Genomic DNA, 16524 nt, shown 5'->3' on the forward strand with positions numbered 1-16524 from the left:
AAAAGGTTCAATTTAAATTTCATGACCTGTAAACACACTGTGAAAGGGTTAAAGTTATAAGACGAAAGCAACTCCCATACCGGACAACGGCGTGGTAGTGACCTGTCAATCACAAGGTAGCCCCGCCCTAAAGCATACCCTGCTTTATAGTCTATTTGGCTCTAAATGGACCATAATTTACTAAATGAACATCATGCTGTATTGAAGAAGACTTGAAGTGATTGAGACCATAAACTCATGTTTACAATGTTTACTGAGGTAATAAATCAAGTGAGAGTCTTTTATTAATTATTAATTCGACTTTACAACTACACAATCAGACTTCTTTTTACGAGCAGAAGAGTCGCCCCCTGATGACCATTAGAAAAAAAAGTTTAAGGCACATCGGCTTCACTTTCCAGACCCGGGGGTATTGTGTGTGAAATAGCAGAGTGCTTGGGTGACCATTGTGACCAAAATTTAAAATATGCCCATATTAATCTGAAGGCCTCATCCGGTGATCTCATTCAGGTGATGCATGTATACCATTAACTATTATCAGCATTTGAGATTGGAAGGAAGTGGAATTGAAGAGGGTGAGGAGAGATGTGATGCAACAGGTTTGTTCACTGAAATCTGTTGTTGAGTATGTGTGTGTCTTTGTGTGTGCGTGTGCGTGCGTGCGTGCATGCGTGCGTGCGTGTGTGTGTACGTTTGTGTGAGAGTGAAAGACGGGGAGTGGAAAAGAGAAGTGATGTTTTTCCTGCAGAGGCTGGTCAGAATTGAACTCCCTCCTCCCCTCTATGACAAAGACGTGACTCGAAGACAGTTACGGTCACATTGGTGCAAACACTCTGGCAGCGCACAGTTAATTCAGGAGAGGACTCAAAGATGCTAAACATGAATATGGATATGTTAAGTAAACTCGCTGCTCCTGCCACGGAAAAGATTCGGTAAGGAGTTCAGTTGTATTTGATATTTTGCTCTCAAGTGGCAATGACACAATTGACCTTATAATTAATGCTTCTTAATATACATATATATATATATATATATATATGTATGGACAAAAAACAAAACACAACTTCTTATATTTTATCAATATGGTGTCAACATCTGTTAACTTTCGTCTGCGAGCAAGAAAAGGGTTCAAACTTGGGCAAAAAAAAAGTCATTTGTGTTTCGTCTAAATGCTAAATATCAATGCTTTTAACGTCATAAATCAGAACGTGAACACAAACCTTGTCAGAAAAGTGACATAGTAGAGAATTCAAGATACAATGAGGAGTGACTGATTGACCTGAACACTGCGGCTGTTTTCCCAAAGCGCCCTTTTTAAAGCAAGATTCATTTTTCCTGTGGACTTGTTTCTGAATGACAAAACATGTTTCTCCAGGCAGCTTCAGAAGATCGTCCAAGACATCAAGAAGAACGACGGCAGCTTGCTGAACAAGCTGAGGAGGTCAGTCTCTAATATCTCAAGATCTTTACTGTCCTCTTTGTACTCCACGCTAATATTTTGAGACTCTGAGAAGTCCCTGTGTGGCGCATGCACGCATCATCAGAGAATGCCAATTCCTCTTTCACAACCGTTGGAATTAGAGAAAGACGCACAGGCCAAAAATAACGTAAACAGATGGCCGTTTCGATTTCCTTTCCTGAAATGAGTCCCCTTAAAGGACAGATGCCGTAATGACAGAACCCACTCATTCTCGTCCTGTCTGCTGAAGACGCACAGCGGCCTGCCAACCGCTTTCATGGCGCAGGTGTCCAATGTATGCAAATGGGTTGCCTCTTTCACTGAGACAGAGTATCGTTGCCCTGTGAAGTCATTCATTGCCTGCTGCTGATGTCAGTGTGTCTCTCTCTCTCTGTACGGCAGACTGAAGAGCAAACCGCTTCCGAAAGTGCCTGCGAGAGATTACAGAGGTAAGACCTGAGACGTTATCGCCGGTTCCACAAGAGGATTGACACATGTGGTGCAAAATAACACATAATAATAGTGATGATATCCACCTGTGTTCAAGTCCGTCTTGTGATAGCAATCAAATGCCAATATGTACATTGTAATCGCCTGAGTGTGTCTCTTCCAAAGTTACAGTCTTTAGTACAGAATTCACTCTTCTTGCTCCTATCGCAGCAGCACACAGCTCTGCAAGGGAACATGGTTGGAAACATAGTAAACAACAGCCTCGCATAAACTTGGGTTGATCCTGGCATGGTTTTTTCTCTGTGGATTTGGTCCCCCCCCCCCCCCCCCCCCGTCTCTTACTGTGGAATCATGTTAGTGCGGGAAGAGGATCTTTAAACATCCACTATGGACAGGAGGAAACATTACAGTGACCTATGACATATGGGCATGTGAGCAAGGAGGACTTGTAAAGGATGGAGAGAGCGGAGAAGTTTGGATTTCCAACAGTCTTTCATAATTGCACATCAGCAACACCACATGTGTACAAAATATAAGTTAAAGGACACAAAGCAACATCATCCGTTGGGCCAAATAGCTACTTTCAGAGTATTGTACAGAGTAGAATATTCTAATATGTGTACCGTATATTACAGGAATATTATTACTGATGCATTGTGTTCAATGCCACAGTTAATTTGAACTCCTTTATAGACATCTGGGTAGTTTCATCTTTGCATCATATTCTGTAAACTGATCAAATGGTTTTTAAGCTAAATCTTGCACAACTAGTAACTCGAAGTCGGAACAATGTGTGAAAAGTAGGCCTACCGTGTTTCCTTTTGGCATGTAGTGGCGTAGATGTATTAAGTAGAGCATAACATTGAAATGTTCAAGTAATTTAAGTACAGCAGATGTACTTAGTTGATTTCCCCTAGATGTTAATCTTATTTCCCTAATGATGGAGGTAATGATGTATATAATACAATCACTAATCACAAAAACAGCCCGGAATCAGCTGTGTTACTGCTTACCTTGACTGTACCTGCAGTCATTTATACCCTTGCAGTTAGCACTTTCCTTATACATCATCTCGTTCTTCTTTCCATTGGGGAAAAACAAACCTACCAGATCTGTTTCATCTCAGCCTGATAAAGAAAATGACAAAAAAAACACTGCAAGTGAGCTTTAGGAAACAATTATCGCACCTGTTTCCAGATGTTGTTTTCAAGAAACACGCTGCGCTAAATTACTTGATGCTTCTGCTCAAACCGCATTAAAAAAACAGCAGCAATTATGCCACTTGTTGAGAGATTATTCAATGGTTGAAGAGGTGAGGAGACGCGCTCCGCTGGTTCCTTTAACCGTGGGCTTGGCTCTAAAATTAGAGAATGTGCTCTGACACCTGCTCGGGTGAATTTATTGCTGGTGTTTGATTATTTTTTTTTGTTAAGCAGGCTGGGTTTAGTAAAAATACACAATTTGCTTTTACATTTCTCCCTCATTGTAATGAAATCCCTTTAAATGTTTCCAGATGACAGGGAAGAGGATGAACTGTCTGATCCGGATTACGTGAGTTGAGAAATTGGTGATTTGTAAGTAATTCAAAGTGCTGTTTTTGCCTGGCGAACATTACAATTATGTTGTTCCCTAGGATAACGACACGTATGAGGATCCACATGAGGACCATGATGACAGCTACGAGCCTCCTCCCAGCCACAGAGCCTTCACCGCGACTCCCTCTGCTTCCTTTGCGAGGGGGGAATATCTCGGTCAGTAGCGGTCACCTGACACGAAGAGCTGTTTGCATCTGCACTTATTTTTCACCACAAATGTCTCCCAAAACTCCTCTCCTCATGATGAAATTGAAAACCCCTTTTCACACACAGTTTCTATTCTTCAGCAGCTTCTCCTTTACAGCGATCGCTCTCCTCCAGCTGGAGTCGCATTGCTCCATGTGACACCGCTGAGCCAAAGCCACAATACACAGAGGGCTTCAGAATGGAGCCTCATGCAAATGCTGACGTCCTGTTTTTGCTTCTGCTTCTCCTTTTCCAGGCGACGACCGCCGCAACCGGCCCAGCCGGCCGCCCAGGAAGCCCCTCCGCCCAGGCAAAGACTCCAAACAGCTGCCCCCCAAACCCACCCAGCAGGGGAGCGATGAGGTAAAGCAACTTCCCCCTAGCTCACACAAACACTCACACAAACGCTGCTGTGTCTTGGAGGGTTTCGCCACATCCTGCGCATTGCTAAATTCCATCCGATGAGTGCGGACAGCTGACCTCGTTTTCACACTGTGTCGCTTTGCAGGAGGACTACATCGATCCCGACTGCAGCAACGATGACGACAACTACGTGGAGCCTGCAGGGAATCCATCCTCCAGTAAGATACCAACCGGAATAGAGAGATTATTTGGTTAGAGTTTATGAATAGGAAACGTCATATGGATCCCACTGCTGCAAGGATTATGAAGATATAATAACAATGATGATGATGGCGATAATCTTCGTGCCCCTACACAGATCCTGTGATGCATGGTGGGGGCAGAGCAGGGAGGGACCGTCCCATGTTGCACACACCTTTACCAGAGCGTCCACCCAGTCCTGGTAGGTACAACAGTAACCACTGCCATGCCTCGACACCAGTTCACAAGGGGGTCGACCTCTAGAGTTATTGGTCCTGATAACCTGCGCTCATCACGACTCTCTTACCATCAAACCCTGTATGAAATGCACCATCTGAAGATGTACCGTAACACGAGGAGAAGCTGTCCGTGATGTACAGTCATGTGGCATTTAATTAGTTCACTTGTTTGCTGTCCACTGGACCATGTACCTCCAAGCATGGTGATGTTAGAAGAAGACATGAAGAAGAAGAAGAAAAATTTCAGTAGCTTTAAAACAACTGTTGTTATTCTGAAAAGTGAGTTAGTTAGTGGATAGTGGCCACGCTAGAGGCTCTGTGAGGCTGGACTAAGGCACAGCAGCGCTTTGAGCTAAATGCTAATGTTAGCTTGCTAACATGCTGAATTTTGGCGTAGACTGTATATTGTTAACAGTGTTAACCATCTTAGTTTAGCGTTTTAAACTTAAACCTTCATTCTTTCGAATGTCCATCAGGGGGCGACACCTCTGCTTACTAAAAAAGAAGTCTGATTGTATCGAAGTCTATGAGACAATGACTCTACTTCTCTCTTGATTTATTACCTCAGTAAACATTGTGAACATGAGTTTATGGTCTCAATCTCTAGTTTCAAGTCTTCTTCAATACAGCATGATGTTCATCTCGTAAATTATGGTCCATTTAGAGTCAAATAGACCATAAAGCAGGGTTTGCTTTAGGGCGTGGGTACGTTGTGATTGACAGGCTGCTACCACGTCTGGGAGTTGTCGGTGTCTTCCTCTGACAACTTTAGCCCTCTCTCAGTGTGTTCTCACTTCATGAAAGTAAATTGTAACATTTTGGTCGCCTAAAAATATTTAGCGCCGGGTTGTACTTAGCTCCACCCTCTCGTTTTACTTCTGGTTGCAAAAAGGCAAAAAGATGGTGACGGCCAAAATGCCGAACTCAAGGCTTCGAAATGTCAGTCCACAAACCAATGGGTGACGTCACCGTGAGTACGTCCACGCTATACAAGATCTATGGTATTTGGTCATAAACAAAAGTATTGGACAAATTAAAATTCTGACCTGATGATGGCGCTAGATAAGACATTAAGGAATTATCAAAGTCATTACGATTCATTCTGAGAGAAGGCATGTAGACGTGTACCAGATATGTGACATTTCACTCCAAACCACACGTGTCAGCATCATAAAGGAAGAGTGAATGTCTGTACAAAATTTCGCGCCAATCCATTAAAATACATACTTCACTGGATGAGTGAACATTTGTTTAGGATTCATCCTCTTGGGACAATGAATGTCTGTACACCATTCATGCCCATCTAATAATTGTTAAGTGATGGCCCGACCAACGCTGCCGTGTTGCCAGCGTGGCTGAACGCGGAAGGAGAAAAAAAAAAAGGAGGCCTCCATAACGTCTACAATAATGAACGAACAGATTACAGGCCTGTGCATGAAAAGTCTTTGTAAATACACTACAATGAGAGACAGTCAAAAGCAGTTAGTACAAACACACACACACAAAAGAAACGCCCAGGGGCAGATTGTGCTGCATGCTGAAGACATGTTTGAAGCAATGAAAACAATGACATCCGGCACAAAAAAGAAAACTAGGCCTTTGTGCCTCTGCAGTGTGTCTAATTCTGGCTTTGGTTGCTTTTCAGACTTTTATGAAGTTCCTGACAAAGAGGTAGGCTTTTAAGTTACAGCCATTCCAAGTATTTGTTCAAAGTGCATTTACATGAGGAATTCATTGTGGTTTTTCGTTTTATCGCGTCTCTTACAGGGAAACTCATTATCTCTTCCAGCAAGCAGGTCAGTGGGAGACTGGTAATTGCATAGACGTACGATACAAAATGACAGTATTTTTGGGGGAAAATCCTTTTTGACTGCAGTCTGAGACCAACCATTTCCTTTGCAGACCGCGTCCGATCCCCACAACACAGTCGCATTCTTTACCACCGAGGCCCAGCCCCAGGTAGGACTGAGCGTTTAGTCCCGAGGCCGCCCTCTGTCTGCCATGAAGTCATGGCATTGCTTTCCTACTTAACCACACTAATAATGAGTTGTGTTTCTTCTTCAGAGTGGATACGAGGAGATCTCCCGTTGCCGTAAGTGCCGTGTTTTGCAGAGAATTTGCTGCGTGCCGCGCAGTTAGGACCACGCGGCCTTACTGGTGTTGTGAAATTTTTTCCAGGTCCAGGAGCCAGCAGCAGCAGCAGCAGCAGCAGACGACGAATACGAAGTCTGCGATCCAGGTGACTGTCAGTATGAAATCAAAGGCAGCCAGCATAATTCTTTCTAGCATGATACGCCATCTAGATCAAATATACTTCCCTACAGTAAATGGGCAATAGTATGATTATAAGACTTGCCAAAGCTGGTCACAATAACTGGTAGATCGCTTGTCACCGTGTGCTCCTCTAGGTTCCAGTAATAAACCTGCAGACGGCCCTTCTCTACCAAAACCTTTGCCCAGAGAGTAAGCATCACTCAACCAAATATGTTTTCTAATTATATATCTATTTAAAGCTTAAAGAAGGGAATAACTGAATGTCCGATTATCTCTTTTTTTTTCTACCAGAAGGTCACCAAAACCACCGGTAGGAAGCGCTCTGAATACTTGTTTTTAAAGGATCAGCTGATGACAAACATGACAATATGTGTTTATGTTTATGATGCTAAAAATCATTAAATGTTTTTCTTTTCTTTTGCAGAAGCCAGAATTTAAACCTAGGGAATTTGAAAGTAAGTGTTCACATTCATCCAGATATTATGTATTGTGCACTCATTATTAGTCACACCAGAGCTTTTATTAAACATTGTCAAACTAGTTCCAATCACTTCTATGATGAAGGTTTTTTTCTCCCTTAAAACACTATTAAACCTGCATTGTCACCACCGTTGCTCTCTGGATTTCCTTCAGCAACTTTTAGTGTGCGATAATGATCTAATTCCATACAAACATACGCTGCACATACACATGGTGACTTAAAGTACAAGTAGTTCCCACATTTAAACTCTTCCAGTTAGAAGGGTATGCAGATAAAGCAGCATACAACTGAAAAGAAAAACATTTACACGTTTCATTTGTGGGATTCGTCTTCGATTTCCACTCATTACTGAACGGCGAAACGCAGCCTGATCACCATCCGTCTGGATCTCCACAGGCCGAACGCTGCCTGCGATGCCAACCGACCAGAAGCCCCCGCTGAAAACTTTTACGCTGGAAATGAAACGGCCAAAGTAAGACGCGTACAGTTTGACGCGATGCCGGGGGGCCCCCAACAACAGCCTTTAATGGCCTCTGTTTGTGGTCTCTCTTGCAGGATTCCTGTTCCACAGTTGACCCCCCCCAGTGAGTACGGCTCCTGCTCGAGTCTCTCGGCAGGTTATCAGCCACGTGCACGGGAATAGTTGTTTTACACTCTTAACAAAAACAAAAACGTCTACATTGTAGAAAAAAAAAACACCTTAATCATAGAGTTTGTGTCTCTCGTTGTCCCCAGAGCCGGCCGACAGACGAAGTGTCCCTGCTGAGAATGGGTTGACAGACCAAGACAAGGTGTGCTCTTGCAACGGTTTATCGTAAAGATGAACAAACAACTCAACAAGCTACATTCACGCAAAATCCTATTCTACGTTTACTTTGATTTCCAGGACGCAGACATCTATAAGAAACCCTGGTATGCCGGCGCGTGCAACCGCAAGACTGCTGACGACGTCTTGTGTCGCTCAAACAAGGTGGGAAATCGTATCATTATCCAAATGAGTGATCCGTGGTTTGTATCCCATTAACCCACCACACCCACTCACCCCTGCCGGGTTTCTCACTGTGAGTGCTTCTTTCTGTTTTCAGGGCGGGGCGTTCATGGTGAGGAAGAGCTCCGGTCAGGACGCACAGCAGCCCTACACGCTGGTGGTGTTTTACAACGGCCGAGTGTACAACATCCCCATCCGCTTCATAGCGACGACGCAGCAGTACGCTCTGGGGCGAGAGAAGAAAGGGGAGGAGGTAGGAGGGAGGTCTTTGGGTGTATGTCAACGGTGGAAAAAGAGCCGTGTTTCTGTCTCTGTGATCTAGCTGCTCTTTAGGGATAGCTGCAGGGTTTTCAGTCCAATGCTGGTACTGGAGGTTTTGTTAGGATTAGGATTGTTAGTTTAAAAAGCCTCAAGAGTGTAATTATATGCAGGCATCTGAAATAACAGCTAGACCAAAGGGCACCAAAACTCCATAAAAACTGTAAATGTGACACATTGCATTGTGGGATTGTTTGCAAAGAAAGTGGTGTGTACGTGCTGTGGAATTTTTAAGGGGCGCTAAATCGAGCACTTGCTCAATAGTGGTCTAAATGTTGATTTGACTGAAAATGATTACACTCACATTATTCAGAAATAACCACCTGGACCATGTCTGGACTGCGTCACAAGATCCCCTCTTCCTTTAAAATGTTTAGAGCAAACATAAAATGGCTCATTGACCTAATTTGTTGATTTCAAGGACGTTCAGACTTCCCTTCTCTCTGTTCGCAGCATTTCAGCAGCGTCTCCCACATCATCGAGAACCACCAGCGGACTCCTCTGGTGCTGATCGACAGCCAGAGTAACGCCAAGGACGCCACCAAGCTGTGCTTCCCCGCCAGGCCCTAGATTTGGCCCCTCGGCGCGTGTCCACACCTGCCGCGTTTACCCTCAGACTATTGTTTACGGAACTCATCGTGCGACGCTTCTTCTCTCCTCCGGTGTCCAGATCCCCGGCCTGCACTGCTGGCCATGCAGAGCCAAAGTAGCACCGACGCAGATGACTTTTTAAATCTTCATTTATTTCGATGTTTTTGTTTTTTTCTTAATGCTCGGTCAGTAAACAGTGTTAAAATGACTGCAAGGAAGGAGACAGTGTTGCTGAAGCAGGTAGACAATTTGTTTATGACAGCAATACGTTGCAAGGTTGTATATCTTTGTTTTAATAAAAAAAATTTAAAAAGTAAATTACTTGTGTTGTATGACTCCAGCTCACATCGACCAGGGGCCGACAAACTGGTTCGTTTATTGTCTGGTCAACAAGTAATGCTCTCATGCTCACATTTTGTTGCATAACATCAATTCCTCGGCACTTGGTGAAAACTCTGCAGTAATATTTTACAGTACCTCTATCTGGACTATGTACACAATTATAAATCTTTTCATCCAAAATGGAAAAAAACATTCTCACACACACACACAGTGAATTACTGAGAAACAAGGACACATGCACCGTATTTGTCCAATGGTCCTTGACTAACACACACACATACATACACACACACACACACCTTGCTGGGAATACTGAAGGGATCCCGGCTGCATAAGGAAACGTTGAGCCACAGTAGGACACTGGTTTGAGATTGTCAAAAGCTTAGGCCTGATAAAGGTGAGGTAATGGGAAATATTAATCCTCCTTTCATAGTGCAATTAAAAGATAACGTTATCATTTCAAGTCAAAAGAGGAAACATTGAAGACAATTGATGAAAACAACCCCGGCCTCTCAGATTCAGATTTAAAGCGACTCTGCCAGCATTTCTTTGACATCAAAAAAACACAGGTTTGCTTTTTTCTTTTTAAATTAATCGTGTCTTCGGGGACATCTGCTTGATAAAATATACCTCTTACAGATAATACTACTATTTGAACATAATTTGGAGTTTATACAAACATTCTTTTACAGATACACTGATTCTTCCAATGGCCTAAAGAGACAAAAAAGCATAAAGAAAAAAGCATATAAAAGGCTAAACCTAAGAGTCATAAATAAATGTTGAATAAAACAGCTTATTGTCTTTAGTTTTTTTTTTCTGAAACACACAGTTTTGGTATATCTGAGTAACTCTGCTGGTCTCTGGGTCCCGTTCCAAAACAAAGCCTACCCGTACATAAACTGATTCATAAAGTTGGTATGACAAATATACATATTACAGTGTTCTATAAAATATTCCATATGACAGTGTACTTAAATCACCTTAGATAAAGCTATTGCGTAGACAAAATACAAACAATACAAAAGAACTAAATCATTGACGCCGCGCCCTCGTGGCTTTACAGATAATCACTAACGTACAGAGAGTTTGTAGAGAGACGATAGGGAAATGTTTACCCTGAGAATGAACCCTCCAGGAGGCGGGATTAAGATCTGATTCTCCTCAAAACAACAAATCAGATTTAAGACTTAAAAAAGAAAAGAAAAAAAAAAAAGGTTTCCATTATTCTTTTGTCATATTGCAAAAGTCATTTTCCAGTCGTGTCTTTGCTTTTTATCCAGTGTGCGCGACATTTTAAGACTTTTCACAGTTTGGCTTTTTCCACTCGATCAGATGTCGCTGCCGATGGGCCGTCCACGCTTCCCGACATGCGAACATTCTGCCGCAGAACCAGCAGCGGAACGATGCCGCCGCCGCGTCCCCGCTGGGGGAGTCCGCGTCGACCACTTCGTACTTCTTCCTGCTCAGCCTGCGCAGCCTCATTTTCAGCAGGAACCTCTCCTGCACAGAGCTGTTGGCGCTCCCCGCGGAACCCGCCCGGGCGTCCGCCTCGCCGCTCGAGGCAGAGAGAGCGTCGGCGGTCCGCCGCGACAGCACCACCTTCTGCACCTCCCCTCTGTACCGGTTGATGACCTCCATGATCCTGGCGACCTCGGGGATGTCGGCGTCCGGGTGATTCAGCACCACGACGGGCTGGTCTCCCGCCGGACACTTCACCCGCTGAGATGGAGTTATGGCGACTAACTTCAGGGTCCTCTCCAGGTGCTTGGGGAGCGGCTGCCACCGATGGTGCGAGGGCCCCTGGTGGATGTCGCCGAGGAGATGTGGGTAGGAGTCGGCAGGCTCTTCTCCGGCTCTGGCCCCCTCGACACTCCGTTCACCGTGCTCTGCAGGGAGAACGAGGATTACGTCTTCAGAGTTCACCTTTCCTGCAAGACAAAAGGGGAAAATACTCTTTACAAATCAGACAGTACGGTGGCGTAGTAGGGCCAAAAAAATGTAATAAAATTTAAAACACTACGTAGCAGGGGGAGGGGGTAATATTCAGAGAAAAAAACTCAAGAATTCTGATTTTATTCAATTTGCAAATTTACCAGAAAAACACACACAAGCAGTTATGTTTTGTTATCAACGGTTGGGTTTTAGTTTTAGCTGTACTGAAATAAAAGACACGTGTAGTAGAATTTATGACTTTATAAGCTCTCAAATTAGAGGGTTTTTTCTCCTAGATTTTCCACTTTCATCTCAGCTAATTTTATTTTTCTGGTAAATTTACAGTTTAGTTTTTTTCTTGGAATATTACTTCCCTCCGCCGGCTCCTTCATTATTATTATTATTTTTTTAAATCTTTGATGGCCCCAAAACTCTGTCATAAGTTTGCTCTTTGTAAACTAAGCAATCATGTATGTCAAGAAAGTGCAATTGCGTGTTAAATCCCTAACCATTAAGTCTATGTGGAGGGTATAATTTGCCGTCTTACCCTGTGCTGTAATAACAGATATGGAAACAGGGGAGGACTTGGTGGAACCGCTCACTGAGCTCGTCTCGTCGTCTGATACCCGGTGGTCCGTGCCGCTGCCCGATGCTTGGAGCGGTGCATCCTCGGGCCACGTCTCTACTTCTGTGGAATCCGACCGGCCCGTCTCCCGAGCTGAACGGCTCTCGTCGACCTCTGACCCCGACCGCTGCGGCGACTGCTCTGCGTCGCCTCGCGCTTCTCGACGCGGCGACGGCAAGCTTTGGAGCACGTCACCGTCCTCATTGTTGGACCCCGGCGACTTTGCAGCGCGACCGGGGGTCTGCTCTTCCCCCGGCTTAGACTGTGGACCGGACGCGATGGCTTCAGAGGGGTCGTCCAGGTCAGCACAGGGAGCTTTGGTCCGTTCCTTCTGGTGCGCTTCGACTAGCGGCGCGTTCTGGAGAACCTGTGCCGTCTCCTCCGATGTTGTGCGAGGGCTCGGTGGTCCGGGACAGTCCGCCGCCGCCGCACCGCCTCCTGAAGGAGACAAAGAGCTTTGCGACACCCACTGCTTCTCCTTCACCGGGTTCTTCTTCAGCACTATCTTTAAGGCCAGTCCTGGTGATCTTTTCCTGACCCGTTTAGATCTCGCCCGTCTTTTCCGTCTTCGTCTCTTATTTTTTGGTGTGACTTTCAGCTTCAGCCCACTGGAGATACTGATCCCATCCTCGTGCACCGCATCCCCAGGTTTTTTACCACGATCCTCCATTTCCTGGTCACTCTTTAGTTCCCGACTCTCTCGGTTTTCCTGCATTCGAGTGCGCTCAGACGGCTCGCTCTGTGCTGGCAGCGAGACGTCGTTATTCAGTTTGGTTTCAGCCTGTGGACAAGGTGCGTGATCGCTCGAATTTGGCTTACATCCATTTTGGTCGACGACGCGACGGGCATCGTCAGGGACGCTTTCAAGGGAAGCAGTTTCCTTGTCTGACGACGTCATCACTTTCAACCTCTTGGCGTACGCGCCGCCGTTCTGAGCCACGGTTATCTTGTTCTTGACGGTGAGGACGGTGAGGTCCGTCGAGTTCGACACGATGCCGTTCTCCGACTTCGGGTGGACGTTCATATCTTGAGGGACATTCGACAGAACGGTCTTCAGGGCCTTGGTCCACTTCTGGTCGCCGGTTTCCCCGGCGACAGATTTCATCAGAAACTGCTGAGTCTCCTCCAGTGTCGTTTGCGGGTCTGACAGATGGCAGTACTTATCCAGGAACTCTCTCCCTGGCAGAGAGAGGCAGTCCTGTGTCAGCCAGCACATCTCCCTCACTGCACTTCTCGTTAATCTGGGCTTCACTTTTGGTATCGGGTCATTTGGTTTCATTGCCAAGGAGCGAACCTCCTCCTCCTCGTCCTCCTCCTCTTCCTTCTTCTTCTTCTTCCTCTGATTACCATTCTGGCAAACATGGACAGCTTTAACGTGCTTAGTGATCAACCATTTCTGAGACGCCTCATAGCCACAGTGCTGACAGCGTAACGCCGGAGCAGTCTCTTTCGGCCCAAACTTATTCTTGCCCCTCGTGTGCGGCGACAGACCCTTAGCTCCCTCCAGGCCCAGATGATGCGCATACGTGTGCTCTAAAAACACTCCGACGTCGCCTGTGGAGAATTTTGGACACGCTTCGCACGAATATTTGCCGTTTTGGCAGTGACGTGCTGTCAGGTGGGCGCTGAGCTCCGGCCACGTGCGTTGGACGTCGTCGTGACAAATGCCGCAGCTGGAAAAAGTGTCCTTGTGACTCAGCAGGTGAACCTGAAGGTAGGAGAACTCGTGCGTGCTGAAAGCACACGCGCGACAGGAAAACACGGGTGGGCTCCCTCTGTGCTTCTCCTCAAAGTGTCTCACCAAGTCTTTGGGAACATATTCTAAGTCGTCCCCGCACTGAGCGCACGCGAACCTGAGCGTGCTGTTGCCACCGCCGCCACCGTCGTCATCGGTCCGGCGCGGACCCTGCTGCGCTCCCTTGGGGGGCTTCTTCGACGAAGGCCACACTGTGCTCTGCTCCCACTCCCCCGCTATCGTCTTTGGGCGGCGCTTATCTGCACTTTGCATAGCTGGACGCTGAACGGCAGTTTTCCTGAGGTGGAGCCGTTTGTGCCAATCTCTGTTCCTCTTGTTGACATGTCGTCTGTTATCTCCCCCGGAGGTAGCTGCGCAAATGTCCTCCGAGTCCATGTCGTGTTGTGTTCCAGGTTTCTGAAAGTGCGAAACAACACAAAAAGGATTGTCAAAAACATAAACAATACAGCTTCAAGGAGAATGCGATAAAATCAAGAGAGGTTTTGTTTTCGACTCAGTTTGGGTTTACGGGGAAAAACTACCGGCCCGATTTTCACCAATTTTGGTTGGAGGGTGCAGAATGGGCCGAGGAAGGACACATTCAATTTTGCAGCGGATCAGAATCCCGGGGTGGACGCACAAATTAGTTTCGCCGTGCTCTCCCAGCGCCCTTTCTAGTTTAAAATGTACTTTTTTTCCTTTTGTTTTGAAATGCTTTCAAAAGAACCAGCACTGCTCTCTGTGTGTGTGTGTGTGTGTGTGTGTGTGTGTGTGTGTGTGTGTGTGTGTGTGTGTGTGTATTAGGACTGCTGTCTCATCATTTCACAGTGGACCCCTAAAAAAGAAGCTGCGTTCACGGTCCCACTCCACATGTTATTAATGTTGAGTCCACCTGTTGCTGGCTAGGGTTCAAAATGCCTCTGCGTGGAAGTGTATTTGTCACATACCGGGTGTAAAACAACGACTTTTAGAGTCTTATCAACAGCCAGCTGCAGCGAGCTATACTTAAACTCACCTGCCCACACACACAATAGCGGTAAACTTGCTCGTAACACAGCTAAACGCGCTACGGTGGGAGGCGATGTTTAAAACTAAAACTAACCAATAAAAAGACGAGGAAAAAGCTCGCGGTAGCGCTTCTTAGTAGCACATTAATCGGTGAATCGTTCGGCCATTGTGCAACTCGACTTGACCACAACAAAGTGATGAGACCGCTTTCGTAACGAGCTACGACCGCCTTGGGAATTGCGAAGTGACGATAAAATACTACCCCACCGTACTGCCACAAGAGACCTTTTTACCTTTCGCGTGACAAAAAAAACTCGTTCTTCGTCGTCGTCAGAGCTAACGGTTATAAAAACGTATTTTTGTGAAATAGCGTCTGAGTGATTTGAATTAACGTGACGCGGCGAGAGCTTACAAAGACGAAATAACTTGGAAGAATAACGAGCGTGGCAAACTAAGTTACACCCGGCCGTTTTGTTTTTTTTAAACCTTTTGCATCGAGTTGTTACTGCAGATAAACCCGCCGGGTGGTTTAGACGTATCATACAGCTCCAGTTGTGCGTGTAGTAGTCGGTTTTTGTTACCTTTTTTTTTCCTTTTGTGGAGAGCTTGACAGCTCAGCGAGCGGCAGCCATGATGGTTTCATACGGGGATTACAGCCTCTGAGCTGCTTTTAGCCTTTAGCCCGGAGCCTCCGACGGAGAGCCGTGCTGTCCCGGGCCTGCAGCCGAGCACGACACAGCGAGCTGTTTTAATGCAAACACTGCTCCCCTTGCAGCCATGTAGTGACTTATTAATATGGGGACAACTCACTTCTGTCAACATACGGTGAACCCTCTCCCCTCCCTCCCCCCCAAAAAATGATGCAAACTAACATCAACTGGGAGCTGCAAGTGAAAAAAATGTACCCACAATCCCCGTGCTGGATACTTAGTGTATCCTTGTAAATTAAAGCTGCCAGGCAAGCAGTTTATTCCCCCCCTGCACTGTCAGACTCCGATATTAGGACCAGATGTGCCCATTTCAACACACAAGGGAACTATGAAAGTAGAGAAGATGTTTAGCTATTAAAGCATGCTGCAATACTGTGTAAGTGTGGAGTGAAAACACATGTATCAGCCTCTAAACACACTCAAAGCCACTGAGAGTGGCTCCTGATCGAGAGGGAAAAATACATACAATGTAAAGTTATAATCTATAAACAATTCATAACCTCTGATCAGTGTGCTGTTCTTATTCTAGCTTTTGTCACAAAAAAAAGTAAAAAGCTGTATAGCGTAATCAAACTTAAGTACTAAATTTATAACAATAAGTTACCAGAGAAAACCAAAAGAGACTGGTTAGTTCAACAAAGGAGCAATGACAATATGATCTAATACAAAACTGAATTATTTTGGAATGAAACATGTTTATGTGAAAACACAAAATAAAATTTAGATTTCCCCCCCCCCCCCCCCCCCTTCACGCTCAGTTAGGGGGTTTCTCTTTGCTGATTCTCAAGCATGTGCCGTGTTGCTATTCTGGGCATGTTCAGTAGGTAATAACAATAATATTAATAATAAGGCCTATTATCTGGCAAATCACTTTGGAACCCTTAGGGTTTGCCAGGCAGTTCACAAATGGCATTAACATACAATGACAGGCTACTCCACACAGTTCAACAAGTAAACCAGTAAATGTGAGACACTGTAATAGATG

At 45.4% G+C, this 16524-nt stretch overlaps 2 protein-coding genes across 3 annotated transcripts; one reads left to right on the forward strand and one right to left on the reverse strand.

Moving 5' to 3' along the window:
* Positions 1–803: 803 nt before the first annotated feature.
* Positions 804–9502, forward strand: blnk (B cell linker). Of its 2 annotated transcripts, none has more exons than XM_076076707.1 (22): positions 804–932; positions 1376–1441; positions 1862–1908; positions 3423–3460; positions 3543–3660; positions 3947–4053; positions 4199–4271; positions 4412–4495; positions 6178–6203; positions 6300–6328; positions 6435–6491; positions 6597–6624; positions 6711–6777; positions 6941–6995; positions 7098–7116; positions 7231–7261; positions 7684–7759; positions 7843–7871; positions 8023–8078; positions 8174–8257; positions 8373–8528; positions 9047–9502. In XM_076076707.1, the coding sequence occupies exons 1-22, from the start codon at positions 871–873 to the stop codon at positions 9161–9163; spliced, it is 1425 nt and encodes a 474-aa protein (XP_075932822.1). In that variant the 5' UTR covers positions 804–870; the 3' UTR covers positions 9164–9502. The 2 variants fall into 2 exon arrangements, with proteins under 2 accessions (XP_075932822.1, XP_075932823.1); XM_076076708.1 differs by having other exon boundaries at positions 6711–6771.
* Positions 9316–15659, reverse strand: znf518a (zinc finger protein 518A). Its single transcript, XM_076076706.1, has 3 exons — positions 15411–15659; positions 12009–14238; positions 9316–11457 (listed from the first exon to the last, which is right to left on the reverse strand). Exons 2-3 carry the CDS (start codon positions 14215–14217, stop codon positions 10823–10825), a joined length of 2844 nt encoding a protein of 947 aa, XP_075932821.1. The 5' UTR covers positions 14218–14238; positions 15411–15659; the 3' UTR covers positions 9316–10822.
* Positions 15660–16524: the final 865 nt, after the last annotated feature.

The sequence above is a fragment of the Anarhichas minor genome, unplaced genomic scaffold (assembly GCF_050575085.1).
Source record: "Anarhichas minor isolate MPS153535 unplaced genomic scaffold, ASM5057508v1 ptg000058l, whole genome shotgun sequence".
In the NCBI taxonomy this organism is placed as follows: Eukaryota; Metazoa; Chordata; class Actinopteri; order Perciformes; family Anarhichadidae; genus Anarhichas; species Anarhichas minor.

Excerpts from the sequence above, each read along its gene's own strand:
- znf518a (XM_076076706.1), bottom strand. The coding sequence starts at position 14,217 with ATGGACTCGGAGGACATTTGCGCAGCTACCTCCGGGGGAGATAACAGA. Across the intron at positions 11,458-12,008 it reads ATCTGTTATTACAGCACAGG|GAAAGGTGAACTCTGAAGAC; the intron begins GTAAGACGGCAA and ends TTTGTCTTGCAG.
- blnk (XM_076076707.1), top strand. The coding sequence starts at position 871 with ATGCTAAACATGAATATGGATATGTTAAGTAAACTCGCTGCTCCTGCC. Across the intron at positions 3,661-3,946 it reads TGCGAGGGGGGAATATCTCG|GCGACGACCGCCGCAACCGG; the intron begins GTCAGTAGCGGT and ends CTCCTTTTCCAG. Across the intron at positions 8,079-8,173 it reads GGTTGACAGACCAAGACAAG|GACGCAGACATCTATAAGAA; the intron begins GTGTGCTCTTGC and ends TTTGATTTCCAG.